At 53.9% G+C, this 17897-nt stretch overlaps 1 protein-coding gene across 2 annotated transcripts in view; it reads right to left on the bottom strand.

Annotated features, from left to right (window-relative positions):
- Positions 1-10261: 10261 nt before the first annotated feature.
- The window catches only part of PBX1 (PBX homeobox 1), a 136075-nt gene continuing 128439 nt past the window's right edge, over positions 10262-17897 (bottom strand). The window contains exon 9 of one of the 2 annotated variants that reach the window (XM_076339736.1): positions 10262-15152. In XM_076339736.1, the coding sequence (XP_076195851.1) occupies positions 15060-15152 (93 nt within the window). In that variant the 3' untranslated portion in view covers positions 10262-15059. The remainder of the gene's footprint in view (positions 15153-17897) is intronic. The other variant, XM_076339737.1, reaches the window with a different exon arrangement.

The following is a 17897-nucleotide window of genomic DNA, read 5'->3' as shown; positions in this document are numbered from 1 at the left end:
TATTAGTATTTTTTGTAAGCACATCCACCTGGGGCCAGCAAAGGGCCTGGCTCGGCAGGACAGGCGGCACTTTCTCCCGCTGCGTCCTCTGGGTGGGTATTTTCCTGTGGGAGCCCCACACTCGCCCCACGAGCCCCCACTCCCCCACACCCTTCCTGCTGCCTCCCAACTGCGGCTCAGAAAAAGCTTTATTTATACTCATTTAGCTGCTTGCCTTCTCCCTAATTGAAATCATTAACCTTCTCGCTTAATGAAGAAGAGGACCGGGGGGAGGGTGGGGGGTACCGGGGCCGGCAGACCCCCTCCCGGGCTGCTCTGCCGAGTCCCTCAACTGGCTGAAAATATGATTTTGAATTTGGCCACCGGGAGCTAAAAAAAACCCACCCGAACAACTGCGTCTTAGTCGGGGGGCTGGCGGGGTATGGTTCCCCGTGTCCCCCCCGGGGCCACGGCGGGGCTGACGCCGGCATTTCATCTTGGCAGAGAAGTCATCAGCTCTGACCACGGGGAGGGCTTTGCCCGCCAGGTCCCACTTTGCTCCCCTATATTTAGCCCATTATGAATATGGAAGAGCGTTGAAAATGATTCGCCCAGACATCCCTCTGTCCAGCCAAATAACATCAAAGGCGAAAGCGGGGACGGGAGACGCTCACCCTGACAGGGGCCCTGGCCCCTGCCTGGCCTCCTGGGTCGCAGAGTGGGGTTCCTGCAGCCACGTGGGGGGAAAATCACACTTGTGGCTTTAGGGACCCCATCGTGGGTGTTTCGGGGGTGCTTTGGGTGGGCGTCGTGGGATGCTGGCTGGGGGAGCGCTCCCCCTGCTGCAGCATGCCGAGCAGGCGCCCGGGGTCTCAGCTGGCTTTGGAAGGGGCCGCGTCGGGGAAGCCACGCAGTGCCCAGCTGCGCGCCGCGCTCTCCAAGGGCACAGCGGCCCCATCCCTCCCTCCCACTGCCTGACACCCCCCGGCCGGCCGGGCATGGCCCCAGCAAAGGGCCACACAGCCTGGGATCCGCAGCCTGGGAACCACTGGTGCTTGCTGCTTCCCATTGAGATCCCTCCTCTCCTCTCTGGCAGTGGGGAAGAGGGATGCTGTGGTCCTAGCTGGGTTTGCTGATGCCCCGGCATCCCCACTCCGCTGCACTCAGGCTCCGGCACCAAACATGTGCTGAACGTCCCGGGTGTGCTACCCGACAGCACGTGGCTGCTCCTCTGCCGCGCTTTGCTGGGCTGCCCTGAACATTAAATACCTTTTCCCAAGGTGAGCTGCTCTCCCTCCCTTTTGGGAGCCCAAACCTGCCCCAAAAGCATTTGGCCATCCTCCTGCCCCTCTCTCTGGGGCACCGACACCCCTCCGTGGGCATCTGCCCCTTTTCACCCACTATTTTCCTCCCCTTTGCAAGGAGCATCTCTCCATCCCAAAAGCCAGGCACTGAGTGGGGACAGGATGTAGGGGGCAAACCCCTCCCAGAAGAGTCCCCCCAGCTCAGCTGGGTTGGTTTGGGGTTTGAAGAGCACTTTGCGCGAAAGATTACCGTCGCTTTTGGGCATAGCAGAAAAGAGGGAAAACAGCTTTATTCAAGCCGTTAATGAAATGTCATTTGCAATTCACTTCCACGGCCGTCACGTGGTGGATCCACAGCACCCCGGGGTTGCACCGGCTCACACGGGGAGGAGTGTTACTTTGGAGGGGGTCTTGGGAAGAGGGGAAAAATGTGCAAAAGCGTCGAAACACGACCTCCCCATCCCCAGAGCTTGGGGGCTGTGTTTGCCATGGGTGCTATTGCCGGGTGAGGTGGCTCAGCCTCCCCTCCTGGCTCAGAGGACGGGGGTGTGTGGTGTCAGCAGAGACCTGGAAGAGCAACACACCTTTTCTGTGGGGTCTGGCCCTAGAAATATCCTTGGATTTTGTTTTTCCCCTCCTCTCACCACATATCTATATACTTCACGTTGCACGTGGGCAGCCAGCAGAGTCCCACTGTCTTTCCCCCCTGGCAAGGCTCGGCGACGTGGTTCGGACCCCCTTTTCTATCCTCCCCCTGTTACCTGCCCCCTCTCCCCTCCTCCCCTTCCCAATTTCTGAGTGATCCTCTGCAGCCGTGAGCAGGTTTAACTAATCTTGCTGTCAGTGGGGTACTTTATGGAAATTGAAAACTAATTAACGTTCATCTTAGCAGCTAATCACATAAAAAACCCACCGCCTTGGCCTCCCTGGTCTTAAAATAATGACAGCATGTGAGCAGGAGCAGGAAAGATCTTGATCAAGCCCACCAGGATGGGATACTTCCCGAGACAGAGCCAGGATGCCCCCAAAACCCCGTACCCAGGGATGCGTCACCTTCTGCTGGTGCTGGACCTGGCTCCTGACCCGCTGAATCCATCTTGCCCATCCTACAGCCCTTCCCTCTGGCTACCTCGACCCGAGAGGTGGGGAAAAGGCATTTTGGGGCAGTTTGGGGCGAGGGGGTGGTGTGGGGCCAGGGCAGAGATGGCGATGGAGATGTGTGGTCAAAGATGCTCTCGCCTGCAGTGACTCATTCGGCTTTAATTGCTCCCTGAAGTCGTCAGCTGCTGGCGGCACCGCATCAGAGATGTCACGTTATAGTCATGCGTGAAGAGTTAATGGTCAAGGGTGACACCACCAACAAAACATCCTCGGGGAAGCTGTCAGCAGCAGGGGGGATCAAAGGGCAGGGAGAGGGGCTGTCCCACTGCCAAGGGTCCGGGCCGCTGCTGGAGATGCAGATGCCCAGTGGGGGGGGGGGGGGTGGTGGGGTGGTGCCTGTGGGGCTTTGTGGCCAGAAAATCATCCTGCCACATCAGGGACGGTGCAGGCAGTGCCTGAGCTGAGAGTGCTGGCCCCTCTCAGGACCCCTGGAAAAGATTTCCTTTGGCTTTGAAGCTTCATGTTGGCATGGGTTGGGAGGGCTCATGCTGACAGTGTCATTGGACCAGTGTTAGCTGGTTTCTGCTGTCCCCCGTGCTGTAGGGAGGTGGCCCAGGTGTGATAAACCGGGACATGAAGGTGGGTCTCGGGTGCACAGCTCCCACAACAGCCACGGGGACACCAACCTGTCCCTTTGGGCATCCGTACCCTCCTGTGCCCTGGCCAGGATGCTGCTGCACCCAGGCTGGTTGGCATCTACCGAGGGTTGAAGGGAAGACCTGGATGAGACCCCCATCTTGCTGATGCAAAAGGTTAAGTGGTACAGTGTGGTGGGGTTGCTTTTTCAGATGCTGCCAACAGGATGGGCCCCAGCACACACGTTTGCAGGCTGTGCCACGCTGAGAAGCATGGTTCAAGGTTCCCTTTCCTGATACCCTTGTCCCCAGGGGCTGCAGCAGTACACAGGCGGCTCCTCCACTTCGCAGCAGCGCTGGCACAGTCCTGGTTTGCATTTGGCTCAGCGCTCCCATTTCCAGATGCTTCCTACTGCGCTGCTGGGTGCAGCATCTCTCCCCCCACTGCCGCTCCAGTGGGATGGGGCAGTATCTCCCTGCCCTCCATCAGCTGGAATGGCTTGGAGAAAGCCAGGCAAGATGGCCATGCTGCTGGGGCACACGGATCAGCCTGCCCGATAAGCAGCCCTGGCCGCAGCCATCCCGCTGAGAAGTGTGGCGAGGGAGGAAGAGTTATTGCTGCAGTCACACACCAGCTATTACCTTCTAACAAAAGGCAGCATCTGCACAGCTAGGAGAGAGCCCGAGGACAGGGACAGCCCTGATGACCTTCAGAGGACGCGCAGCAGACAGGCTGAAGCCCTGATCACCCCAGACAGGTATGCCGTTGGGCACCCCTCCACCTGGCCCGGTGCAGTGAAGCCTCCCGGGATGCTCCCCACAAGCCTTCAGCCACAATCAGCTTCAAAATCTCCTCGCCAGCCCCCGGCCCGGGTGGTTTTTTTTCCTTCCAGCGAACGTCAAGCTTTCAGGTTTCTGAAAGGAGGAAGAGGCGATGTTGTTGTTCGCGCTTAGCCACTGCAAGGTGCCAGTATCCAGTTTAATGTTGGAGTTTGGATATATCCTTGCAAAGCATCATTTTCCAGCCCCTGCCTGGCAGCTGGAGCTTAGCAAGGAACCTGCTTATAATAACTGGGGATCAAGGCTAAGGCAAGAGCACCAAAGACCTGGGGGGAGTGAGCCAGAGGCTTTGCCCTGAGGCCAGGGATCATGGTCTGCTGGCTGTATCCCTGGAGCCTGAAACACCGGCATGGTCCCAGCACACCTCTGGGACACCTGAACCCAAGGAGTTCTTGTAATGTCCTTGTGCTGCCTCTCCTCACAGGAGCGAAGGTACTCAAGGGCATCCCCATGCCATGGTGAGAAACCACCTGTAGACAAGCAAAAATGACTGCCTAGCTGGGTTTCTGGTCTCTGCCTTTAAACTGGCCCAAATTCACCTTGGGGAGGTGTTGGTAGTGTGTGCAAGAGCAGGGGAAGCACCATCATCCCCACGTTCAGCTCCCCACGGAGAGCTGGAGAGGAACAAGTGGCCAGGGCTAAATGAAGGGGGGGATCGGGTTGTCAGCAAATGTCAAAAAGCAAAAAACAAGCTGGTCTTCAGAGCCAATTAAGTTTGCATAATGTGAGAGAAGCGCTGGTTAAAGACATGGTAGCAGCTGAACTGTATATCCATTTATTTAAATGCAGTTTTCCATGGGAGCGGAGTACGTGCATATCATTAGCACCAAATATCTCTAATAAGGCTGTCTCCACTAATATGCCAAAAAAAGCTTAATTAGCTTTGCTTCACAGTGAGCCAGGGAGGTTCCTTGGATGCCTTTTCCTCCAATCAGGAGCAAAATGGGTCTTGAGACATGGGTACAAATGTGGGTGGGTGGGTAGGGATGGCATAGCTGGATTGCCCCACACAGGAAAGTGCCACCACATGGTGGGTGACCCCGGAGGGATCCATCCGGCCGTGATGTCTGACACCACTTAGCTGGTACGGAGGAGCTTCAAAAGCACGCTGTGTGCCCAAGCTCCATCCGAAGCATCAGAGGAGCATTGTGGCTATCCAGAGCGAGAGGGTGGCTGCCTCCCTGGGACACACAGGGCCGTTGCCTTTCAGTGCCCTGCAGCGAGCACGAAGCCCCAGTGTCCTGCAAACTCCTCGGCCACCACCTCTGCCTGTAATTAGAGGGATGGAGGAACCAGTCTGAGGTTTAAGTGGCTGCAGATTATGTTTGTCCCTCCCCATTTCCTCCAGTGCATGAGCAAAAATGCTCAGCTGCAGCCTTCCTGAGCCCACCACCTCCCCTCCATCAAATTCCTCATCCAGCGGCTGCAGCAGGGCTTGTACCCACGCTACTCTGCACCAGGCTGCACCGCCAGCAGCATTGCAGAGCACTGATGCTATCGTGACACGCACCGACACAAATACATAATATAGATGATTATATTTATGTCTTCTATTTCATACAGAGGTCACACCTGTGTAGCTGCCAGCCCTTTTGCACAGCAGACTTTTCCACAAGCCCAGCCATGCTGGAAGTAGAGGCGATTTATCAGAGACCCCCGCTCAGCACCGGGCAGCTGGCAGCGGCGGCAACTGGGAGCCCTCCGTCCCAGCACCAGCCCCGTGCTGGCCAGGCTCCAGGCAGCGCTCCCCGCTTCCCTCGCAAACCTCTTAGTCCCACGTTAATTAATCGTCATCAAATAACCTGCGTGGCTGCAGCTGGGATGGCAGCTTCACCTTCACTCCTGCTCGGCCTGCAATGCTGGGCTCCGTCCCGGTGGTGTTGCTGCCTTTCACAGGGCTAGCCGGGTGTGAGTGCCCAGCACCTGGAGGGGGCTGCTGCTGAAATGCAGCCCCTGGAGAGGGGTCTCGCTAGGAAAGGGCTCTCAATAGGAGAGGGGGGATCTCGATAGCAGATTGGTCTTGATGGGGGGGGGGGTGTCTTGATAGAGGAGGTCTCAATAGGAGAGGGGTCTGGATAGGAGCAGGGTCTAGCTAGCACGGCCCTTTTTGTTTTGTTGGGAAAGGCATTACATGCAGTAACTGCACATGGCCCAAAGGATGAGTTTTGAGACAGCTCAATGGGATTTACCTACTTAATGCCCCAGTCAGGCTCTGGAAATGCTGCAAACCATGGACACAGATTTCAGGAGCTGAAATTCCCTGTATTTTGCAGCATCTTCACACCGCCTTGGGGGCTTGCATTAGCTGTGCACTGGCAAGCATTGGTGGGGACCCTCCATAGGGTGTCCCTTATAGCAGCGTGGTCTCGCTGCTGGGCAGCTGCCCGGGAGAGGCTGGCGGGCAGGAGAAGCGCCGTACTGCCCACACCAGGCTCTGCCTGAACAGATGCTTCTGTGCTGCAATAAAAGGTTAAATATTTTAATAAGCATTAGCCACATGTTGAAGGTAAAACGAGCTGCTTGCTTTCACTCTTTTTTTTTTTTGTATGCAAATGAACTGGAAGCTTATTAACAAGATGAGAGGCTGGAGCCTAATTAGCAGCAGGACAAGGGAGCCACACTGGAGCTGAGTCAGCGAGTGGGAGAAGCGCTGGCACAGCCTTTGGCAAACGCTGCAGTCATCCCTGCCATCACTGCCCGCCACTTCCAAATCGCCCCAAAAACCAGGAGAGTCAGGCAAACCCTGCACATTTCTGGAAGGACCAGGGGGACCAGCTTTGCTCAGGGTCTTGCTCTGGTTGTCCCAAGAGAGATGTAGCCTGCGTGGGTCACTCCAAAGCCACCGTCCTTAGTTTCTTCCCCATGCTGGTTGCATTGCAGCCTGGATTTTATGGGTCAAGCTAGCATATGTTTCCAAGCATATATTGAATATTTAGGGGCAATGCCACCAAGCCATGTAGTGACGAATGGAGCAGAAATGAGGTATTTGTGGTGTGGGCTCAAATGTGCCTGGTGCCACTGGCAGAGGAGACTGGGCTGCTTTATTCCCTATGTATGTAATTTGTTTTAGTGAGCCTCTATGTTTCTTTTCTCTTTTCATTTTGAAAAATCCTTTTCCCACAAAGAGCTGGGAAGAAAACAAAGGGAAAAAAAAAAACCAAAAAATCAGAGAAACTTTTTCTTTTTTTTTAAATCATCTTTATTTTCTCCCGTCCTTTTTTCTATCACGTTTTCCCTGGTCTGGAGGTTGCTTCAAGCAGAGGAAAGACAAAACCTCCTCCAGCTGCTGGGCGTTTGCAGCAGTGGTGCAGGCAGGGGCTGCCCATCCTGCGAGGCCGGTGGCTGCGGGGGGACAGGGACTCGCCTCCGAATGAGAAGCTGCCAATAAACCCCTCTTGTAATTTGCACCTTCGGAAGGTGACAGCAGCCATGTGGCCCCGTCTTTCATTTGCATTTTTAATTAGCTGGGCTCTCCCAGTGCCTCTCAGCTGCCCGGCCCTGGGGCCAGTGATGGCTATATGTAAATGGGGTTGATTTTGGGGGTGAATGAAGCATTTTAGTGGCCCACAGGATGGGAGTCCTGGCAAGGATGTGATGGCATTCCTCTTTTTTTTCTGTTTTTTGATATATATTTCTTCTGCTTGGTCTTGGTCCAGCCCTGCCTCTGTGCCATCATCACCGGTGGCCATGCAGAGCCTGTGCCCATCCATCTGCCCCCTCCTCTGGGCTCATTCCTCCCTACCCTGCTCCTCTCCCAGCACCGAGCACCCCCACACCACCGTCCCCGGGTTCCCCCTTCCTGCGCAGCCCCTGGGGCAGTGCTGCTGCTCCGGCACCTTGAACAGTCAGCGCACAGAAGGACACTGCAATTCCCATATAAAGCTATTAAAACTCTACCTCATTAGCAATAATTAAAAGGTGTAGCACATGTTCCCAATAGCTCATGCCTGTAGGCAGGGTAATTTTATTATTTTATTTTATTTTATTTTATTCTATTCTATTTTATTTTATTTTATTTCCTAGGTTCCTACACCCACCATGCCCAAAGGATGGGCAGCATCACCCCTCCACATCATTCCCACAGTGCAGGCAGAGGAAGGACCCGGGGACAGGCACCACCCCCCTGCCCACCCAGCGGGGGCGGGGAGGGGTGGGTGGGCTGCCTGCATCCAAGGCACTGTAAAATATTTTACTACAAAGCAGAATTACTCCAAAGAGTGATGGGCTGACTTGCGAGACCCACTCACATTTATGGTGGTCGTAAGTTATAGACTCCTGGTGAACTGGAGAAAAACATAACCCTTGCCTTTTATAGGCGAAACTTCCTGCCATATATTAAACTCTCCAGCAAACGGACGGGGGCTTTACTGCAAACTATAACTTTAATGCCTCCCAACCCCTTGGTTAGTCTGGAAGGATTATTAATAACTGGGGTGTGCTTCGCCAGGCCCTGCGCGCTGGTGGTTTGCTCCTGTGGTGGCTGGTGGTGGCCCTTAGCTGGAGCTCCTGGCATGGGGACGGGTGGGAGCAGGCAGGGAGGGCCGGGGGGACCCCAGGCTGGCAGGCAGGGACCAGGGAGATGCTGGTAGCTGCCTATGGGGAGAAAAAGCTGCACGAGGCATTGCACGGGTCAGGACATGCCCCAGGGAGCTTGTGAGGGACCCGGCACATCCCAGGGCACCGGCATGTCACCAAGCTGCTGGGTTCTGCTCACCAAAAGCCTTTTGCAGCTTCTGCTGTGGAAATCCGCAGGGCCTGGTGCACGCCTTGTCTTTTTTTTCCACCTCTTGGCCTAAAATACTATAATGTGAAATGGAAAAAGTGCAGGAACCTGCCCTCAGACTTTGCCCTTGCCCAGGGCTGAACTTTGTTGCCCAAATAGGGGGAAATAGGGGGAGGGGGAAATCCCATTGATAAGTGAGTGGCAGGGGGAGAAGGATGGGCAGCACCAGCAGAAGGAAAAGGGTGGATGTGGAGACGGGGAAGGAGATGAAAGCAAGGAAAACGCAAACAATCCAGTTTGTTTCATGTGGATTTGTTTTCTCTTTCAGCTACAAGCAGCTAGCGAGTGAGGGAGGGTGCTGCACCCAGCGCGGCTCCTCTGCCCGCCCCCCAAATGCTCTGGGAGGCTGCATGTGCGCTTTTCCCACCTTAAAATCATCTCTTCTTTGCAGGGGACGGGAAAGACTTGAGCTGGGAGAGGTGCGACGTGCTCAAACCCACCCCGGCACTCAAAAGATGCGTGCCGGGACCCCCCCAGCCTGGACAGCATCACATCACCTCCTCCCAGCATCACCTCCTGCCACCTGCCTTTTTGGGGCGATTTTCTCATCGTGGCCCAGTGAGACTTAGCATTTCTCTGTTTGGAGCCAGGATGAACATTTATTAGAATTAAACAGCTGGGAGCGAGATGATATTTAAACTGGTATTAGGAGAGCACCGTTGGAAGGAGATAATTCTGGGGCAGTCTGGCAGCGTGGCGGCTGGGGGGCTCCTCGGGTCTCCTGCCGGAGAGCGATACAGTTAATTTGCAGCCGGAGCTGGAGGCTGGCCCGCACTGATATTGCCGTGTTATTTAGAAGAGAAAGGTCAGGCTGGAGATTGAATAATCATTGACAAGAAATCCATGGGGGAGCGGGGCAGCAGCTCCAGCATCCTTGTGCTGCTCCCCTGGGGGCTTCTTTCCCTCCGCCTCAGTCCCTGTGGGATGTCAGAGGGGTTTGTGGCAGGGATCCTGCTCGCCTTTCTCCAGCTTGGGAGCCAGGGAATCACAGCCACCCTTTCCGGACGCCCCTTTTTTCATCTAATACCTCTGTCTCCGGCAACGTGGCAGAGCTGTCCTGGTTTTCACCCCACACACAGACTGTTTTTTAAACTGCAAATTATTTTTAAATTTAAAATTACTTTTTGCTCAGAAACATTTTAAAAATTTTTTTTTTTTTTTAAACTAAAGCCCCCAGGAAAACACAAGAAAACACCAACCCTTCCCCTGCTCCCCAGCCCTGCCCCATCCCTGGGTGTGATAAAGAAAATCCCCATTCTAGTTTTTTTGGAAAGAAGCACACTAAAAAGTCCAAAAAAGCAGCGAACAAGCAATGAAAATGAAAGACTGAAAATGCCTTTTGTGTGGACAAATCCATGTCCTCAGGGAAACTGAGGTGCGGGGCGAGGCGCCGTCAGTAGCGGGGATGCTGCGCATCAGGCATCAGCCCTGAATCGCATCTCTCCGGCTCCCAAGCTCCCACCACCAGGAACAGGACTGAGCGCTGGGCTATTCCCTCTGCTCACCCCCCCGCTGCACCCCAAACCCTTCCTGCTCCCTGCATCCCCATGGGGGAAGCCCCCAGGGCATCTTGCTTTCTTCTTTTTCCTCCCAAAAAAAACGCCAGGTTTGGTTTAAGGTTTGTTTTTTTTTTTTGCAACAAAAGAAACTATTTATTTGGAATATGCATTACCAGTACAAATCAGGAAACTGTAAAACCTACACCTTGTTAGTATCGTCATAGAACATAAAAGTCTCAATTGGGATCAGAAAGACAGAGGCCTTTGTTTTTCTTTACAGAAGCAGAAAAGCTTAAAGTTTCAAAACCAGGTCGGAACAGAGAGTCTTTTTTTTGTAGGGTTTGTTTTTTTTTAAATATTTGGAATCCATTAGGAAGAGAAAAAAAAGACGGGAAAAAAATAGAAAAGAAAAAGCAACTCAGAACAACTGGATCATCTTTACAAGGGATAGAAAGGGCTTTGCAAGAACAAAAAAGCAAACCGACAAAACCACCCCCCCAGGCAACATCTGATTTACATCGTCTTAATAATAATAATAATAATAATAATAATAATAATAATAATAAAGGTGTATGAAAACAAAAGGACTCCAGGAAACCTTGGGATTAAAAATAACACCCCAAACCCTAAACCACTGAGTGATGTGAAAAGCTCAGGTTTTTTTTTGGCGGGGTGGAGCAGGGAAATTGTTTTAAGAGAAAACTAAAGCGATGCCAACCGGCGTCCTCCTCAGCGCTTCTCCTTGAACCCCACTCTGCAGCCACCGAGATTTCGGGCTATATTTGGGAGCATTTTGGCCATGTCCCACCATGGCTGGGGGGCTGCCGCATGCCATCCCTTGTCCCTCATCCTTCCCAGCGCCCCTGTGCAGCTGGGGCTTGGGGCCAGACTGTGGGACTCCATCCTCAACGAGGTCCATGGTCGAAATCAGGTTGGTGCCTTCTTTGCTCCAAACCCGTCATTTTGGGGCCAAGAGCTGTGGTTGGGCTGATGGGTGCCTCCAAGCCAGGGCTCTTGCAGCAAACCCTCGGGGCAAGGGTGTCACCGGGATTCGGGGCAGAGCACAATGGCATTGAAGCCCACCACTGCCTATGCATTTTGGGGAGGATTCATGCCCTTTCATCACTTCCAGGCAGCCCAGCTTCGCCCCCAGGCATGGAGACCCACAGGGGCTCAGCACCCAACTCCCCGTCAGCCCTCAGCATTTCTTCCCCAAAACCCCTCGGGATTAAGTCCCTCTCCGGAGACGTAATCTCCCTGCTCAGCCCCAGAGCAGCCACCCAAGATCTTCTGGGGTTGGGTGTCAAAATGAGTGGGGACCCCCCCATCCCAGAAAAGAGAAACACCCCCCAAAACCACCACCATCACTTTTCACATCACTTGGGTCACAGCCCAAAAGCGCAGAGAAAGCGGCAAGGCCGTCGTCTCGGACAGGTCAAAATAAACTCAGCATCATCATCAAAGCCCCCCCTCCCCTCCCAAATAATGCCAAAATAATAAAATAAAAGGTAATTTCTGGGTCTCAACGTTAAGAAACATAAAGTGTTAGACTGTACCTATTAATGCTCACTATTCCAACCATTTTTTTTCTTTTTAAAGTTTTACAAAATGAATTACCGTCACTTTTTAAACATTGTGTAAGAAGAAATGAGTGTGCACAACTCTACACTTTTCTAGTATTCTTGAACTAATTCACAAATGCGAGAAAATGGAAAAAAAAAAAAAACCATGGCAAAAACAAACAACAAAAAAAAGAAGATGAATGTAGGTAGTTTGATGTTATAAACTATACAGGAATGAAGCGCTTGTTGCCACAGAAAGAACAGGGACGGGACCATCTCCCTGTTCAATTTTGCGTGCTAAGAGGGTCATTTTTTATTCTTTTATTATAAACACTATTAAATTCCGACTGCGTTTTTGGTTTTTTTTTTTTCTCCTTTATCTGAATATACAAGAACATTCATTATCAAATGTTCGTTATCATCAATACTACAAAGAACGAGACACAAATCGCAAGAAACAATGGAAAATGTTAATAAAGCTGAAAGAGTCGTCGAGTTTTTTTTGTGGTTTTTTTGTTTTTATTTTTTTTGAGTTTCTGCAGGTTTTTTTGTTTGTTTTTTGTTTTTTTGTTTTGTTTTTTTGGTATCGAAGTCAGGTTTTTCTGGGCAGAAAAAATAAAAATAAAAAAAAAAGAAGAAAAAAACCCACAACACTTGGAGTTGAGCAGGGGGGGAAGGAGAAGAGAAACAAAACCCAAAATAAAAAAGCAAAGAAAAAGGCAAGCGAGCAGCTACGCCAACGTGAACCGGAGGGACAAACCGGGGAACCCAGGAGGTGATTTGCAAAGTACCGTGGAGGAGCAAGTGCCCTGCCCGGGCAGGGGGTGCCACGGGCAGGGGGTGCAGACAGGAGGGGCAGCAGTTGCAGGGCAGGGGAAGGCAGCCCCGGCACGGGCTGGCTCCAGTAAGCGGGTGGTTTTGGCTCATCCCTGGTTGGTTTCCAAGAGGTACTGTGGCATTCCTGCAGACACGGCACCGCTGCCGCTCCGGAGAACAGACCTGACCCAGTCCCATGTCCCTGAAATGCTTTGCTGGAACAGTTTCATGTAAAATAAGCTGGAAATGGTTAAAAGGCTGCACTGGGGGAGGCCACAGGAGGAAGAGGAGGAGAGTGGGAAGGTGCGCAGCTCAGAAAGATGGGCAGCACCTCCTAACCGTCCTCACGGGGAAACAACCTTCTTGTTGCTCTTAACATATTCCCAGTTGGGAGGCAGCCCTAGACCTCGCACATCGCATCACGCTCTGCAGCACGGTCCCTGTCCCCAGGCACGGATGCGAAAGGAGAAGCAGAAAGGGTCTCACCGCTGGAGACACAAGGACTAAGCAAGGAGCAGCTTGTGCTGTTTCTCATCCACCTTTTGTGTTCTACTCTGATCCCACCAGCTCAGAAACAAAAAATCCACCGAATTGGGTCTTTTCGTATTTGGGGGAAGGTCACAAATTTCTGAGCAGATGCTTTGGAGCCTTTTGGGCTTGTTCCCCAGGGAAAGGCAGGCTTCACTTCCACTTCAGGCGAGTCACGCTGCTGGCCCCACGCCGCAAGGTGACAGCATGTCGGAGCCATGGGCAGGAGTTGTGCCTACAGACCAACCACCATTATTTTTTCCAGCAGAAAGGTGGAAATTTTTCTGGCAGAGCTTTAATTTTAAATGGTTCCTGCTTAACGCTGCTCTGCGCGGGCAGTTCCCATCTCGAGATGGCTGGCACCAACACGGGCAGGGTGGGCATGGATGTACAAGAGGATGAGATGCGGCCAAGAGGTATTTGGATCCATCACAAGGTGTCAGACATGCTGCACCCACACTGATGCCCACAACACTCAGGGTCTTGCCGTGGGCTGGCTCAGCCTCCTCGCACCTGCTGGAAGAATCGGCGGCCAAAAGTACCACTCCGGCACAAAGCTCAGCCCGTTCCCCACGGCAAACTGGTGCACCTCTGCACCCCGCTCTTCAACAAAAGCCGTGTCCTCCCAATGTCGGCTGCTCGAAGGGGTGTTTCAGCAGGACAAAGCTTTGCTTACCACCCGTCACCACTTGTCCAAAAAGCGGACCAGAAACCCCACGAGTGCTCCCGTGACTTGGAATGCCACTCCCCCAGTAAAACCAGCAGCGTCAGTTGAAAGACATCCCCAAGCAGGGCATCCACCCATCTTGCAGAGCCTTCACCCTCAAGCAAACCTGTTGCATTAACCGTTACCAAAAGCACCCAACGTGATCACCCCACCGCATCCAGCCCCTGGGATCCTGCTGCCTGTCCCTTGCTGCCTGCCTGGCAGGGCTTTGGGAACGCAGTGGGTGCCACCAACCTCTGTGGGTCCTGCCTGCACTGGGGAACCCACCTCCTCCTCTTCCGCAGCATGGCACGCTCCCAAAAACACAAGCCAACACACTGTGACACTCTCCTTGCCAGAAAAACTCTACCGCTGGCCTCCCTAGGTGCTGTGAGAGAACTGCTGGGGTCCCATCAACCATCTACACCTGATCCCGTACAACACCGCGGAGGTGCTCAGTGCCTTCGTCATCAGCGATGGCCATTTCTTGTCCACCTCTGCCTCGTTTCCTTCCCTCCTCTCCTCCCCTTCAACAGCGAGCAGGGAGGATGGCGGGGTTTCATGGCTCATCCAGCTTTGGGATGTGCGGTGGAGCAGGGCAGGGACCGGGAAGTACTGGCAGTTTCCCCGGGGCTGGGAATGGGCCGGTACCTTTTGGAAGCGACAAAGAGCACGCCGGCTCCTTCTCCTACGTGCACAGGGGGCTGCATCCACCCGCCCCATCACCGGCAGTGCCCGATGGACAGCTCACCAAGGCAGGGCTGGGCACGGGGAGGCGATGTGCTGGCTGCAGCCAGGGCCAGCGGAGACAAGGCGGCAGCGGGGCTGCGGTGGTGTTGCCCTATGGAGAGGTAGCGTGAGAGATGGGGGGACGAGAGGGGCTGCCTGCTAGTAAAGGGACTGAGGTACGTTTGTGGCTCCTCAGAAAGATGCCCAGCGTGAGGCCGTACACTGCTTTGGGGTTGTTTCGTGTGGTGGCAGTTGATTTTTGCTCTTCCTCCTTAAAATCCTTCTACCTGTCGACACATCTTTCGGTGGGAAGGGGTGAGGGGAAGGGAGTGGTGTTGTGGCGGTGGCAGGGAGGGGGAGAGCGGCTTCTACCCAGAAAAGAAAGGGAAGAGAGTATAAAGAAGTGTCCAGATTGGCTGAAAAAAGCATCCCGACGAAGAGAAGAGAAGAGAAGGAGTCTTCTTGTGTGTGCTGATTGGGTTCACCTCCAGTCTGACTGCTGCGGTGTTAGGAGAGGCCCCCTCCCCTCCCGCCCCCGCCGGGGCCGGCTCAGCCAGGGATGCAATTTGCTGGGAGATCAGTTGGAGGTATCAGAGTGAACGCTGCCAGGGCCTTCTGTGGGGGAGGTCACCGACGACGGGGTAGTAGCGTCTTGCCAACCTCCATTAGCCTGCGGGAAGGGACACAGAGATGTTAGTCACCCAACGGCACGCCCAGCCCTACCCAAGCTACCCATCTGCCTCGGACCCGCCTGCTTCTCCCTCGGCAGAGGTCGATGTAGGAGGCAAAGATGTCCCCTCTGGCTCCCCCATGCCACCACAAACTGCAGGGCTCCATCAGTGGGATGGGGCCAGTTCTGTCGAAAACAAGGGTTTTGATAAATTGCAAGTGCTCATGGAAATTCTGTCCTTCAAAAAAATATATTTTTCTGCAGAAACCCTGAACTCTGGTGGTTTGGATTTTTTTTTACCCCCAAATAGGACCCTTCCCCATACGGAAGGAGGAAAATAGCAAACACCTCACTCCAGAAACCCCACTCTGAGACATCATCTGGACCTAGGTGCTATGAACACGCAGAACAAGCGATGGGTCCCAAGGGACCTCTGAGCCGTGCCGTGTCCCCCAGCATCGCTCCATGTCTCCCTTGCCACCTTTCCGGGCACCCCTCCTCCTGCACAGTCCCTGTGTGTGGGGAAGCCATCAGTACCAAGCCTTGTCGTGGGGAAGACACGCTGCCCACACACCTCTCCTGCCACCGTGAAGACCACATTTGGGGATTTGGGCCACCCCTCTGCTCCCAGTGCAGAGCGTTCCCTTCCTTGTTTTGCAGTAAAACCACAAGCAAATTTTTGCCGGCCGGGGGCTGGTCCTCTGCGCCCCCCATCACCCTTCCTCGAGGGACCCCAAGCCACAGAGTAATGGAGGTGCCACCACCATAGCCCATCCAAGGATTCGTACAGCAAAGCAGGGTGGGCAACTCATTTCTCCTCCTAAAAACAGACGCAGAGCCAAATTCTCCAGCCTCTCAAGGGCAGAGCTACCCAGAGGGCCCTGGCTGCCGCAGGCAGGAGCCAGCAGCGCACAGAAGCTGCTCCTCCGCGGCTGCCATCCCCTTCAGAGAGGAGCAGATGTCGCACCCAACCTCCTCTGCTCGCTCTGACATTGATTCAGTGCTCAGCTAATTAATCCTTCCCAACTCCTGCCCACATTTGAGTGTTAGATGTGCCCATCCCGCTGCCTCCGGTGCAGGGCATTCATCACTGGCCCCCGACAGTCCCTGCTTGCCGGGACCCTGCAGACCCCCAAAGTGGGGTAAGGGTAGGAAAAGCCTCATCGCCCCAAGGCACTGAGCAGCCTTCCGGGACTTGCCAGCGGGTTGTCCATGCTGTCGATCAGCTCCTGCCTGCCCTAGAGGCAGCCGAGATGGGAGCAAAGAGCTGACCACAGGCGAGACGTGGGAACCCACATTTTGAGATATGAAAACACCTCGCAGTGGGACACGCACAAAGCAGAGAAGACAGAGGTGTGCACACACACAACAGGCTTGTTTGTTCTTCCATGTGCAGGTGGGTGCAAAGGGGTTCAGGCAACAGCAAGGAAGACAGGAACCGTGACCTGAGCTTGCTAGCAGGTTAGCAAATCCCGTTCTACTTCACCTTGGGTGCAACCATGAAACCAGACTATGCACAAACATTACCAGCCCCGCATGCCCCCCGCCTGCAGAGACCCTGGGCTTGCCGTGCCCACCACCCCCGCCAGCTTCCATCCACACCTGGGCCCCAACCCACCGTCCCTGCGCTCCCCGAGATGCAATACCCACCCTTACACGTCTTGGACCGCTGCAAGAGGCAGCAATTACTGTAGATCATCAGCCCGACAATGACAGGCCGCGTAAAGAGAGACACAGAGCCAACTCCACCGCCCTGAGACTGGCATATTCAAGTACACTTAGGACATTAATAGCAATTTACGTGCCATCAGTGAGAGAGAACCACAATAGCTGTGCTGGCAGCCTCTTATTACCAAGCCTGTTATTTGTTGGAGTTACAAGCTATAATCACAACAGAAACTTTCAAAACCCTTATCTTCCGTGACGCACCAAATCTATTTCAGAGCCGTAATTGCTATGTCACCGGAGAGTTTGCTGCTTAATGCACTCAGATGCCATTTAGTGTTTGCAGGGTCATTACGGCGAGCAGGAGGGGGGAGAGTGGAGGGGGCCGTGCAGAGCAGGGCTCCATCCCTGTTGTGCTCAACTATTTTTAGCGAGGCTTTTGTGTGCCAGCCGTGGTTGGAAGGAGCGAGAGGGAGAGTGTCTTGCAGACAGCGATTGCGGTGCCCCCCAAAATGCTGGGGACCCCCATTGCACTCGAGATTGGGAATGAGCCTTCATGTGTTGCAGGAGTTTGTGTTGCCAATGACCACCTCAGTGGCATCCAGTGGACAGACAAGAGGATGTTGGGGAGAGGCTGACCCGGACTGTGGCACCCTCCACATACCCCACACCCTCCTGATCCCCCAGCCTGGGAAGGCCCCAAGTTACGGGTCAAGCAATGGAAAGGAGGCCTCAAGGCTGGCCATGACTTTATCATCTTGATGCCATCCTTCAGTATGGACAAGCTGTCCATGAGGAGGCCGGATCCTTCCCCAGGCAGAGGGCATGTAGGCACTATCCACACTCATCCCTCCTTTCCTGGAGTTCGCCCCATTGCTGCATGGACCAAGCCACGTGCAGGATGCATCTGATTCCACCTAGCCGGCCCTGCCTCTTTCCAAAGCAAGGAGATCCCTTGGGATCTGACTGTAGTAAATCCCTTGGGATCTCCCTCAAAGATGAAGGAGTCTTCTGAGGAGGCTGCTGCTCCTCACAGACCCTCTGAGGAGCCCCTGCACACAGCTGTGACTTCTTCAGGAG

The sequence above is a fragment of the Aptenodytes patagonicus genome, chromosome 5 (assembly GCF_965638725.1).
Source record: "Aptenodytes patagonicus chromosome 5, bAptPat1.pri.cur, whole genome shotgun sequence".
In the NCBI taxonomy this organism is placed as follows: Eukaryota; Metazoa; Chordata; class Aves; order Sphenisciformes; family Spheniscidae; genus Aptenodytes; species Aptenodytes patagonicus.
Note: the sequence above shows the minus strand (reverse complement) of the source record. Positions and strands in the feature narration are given on the sequence as shown.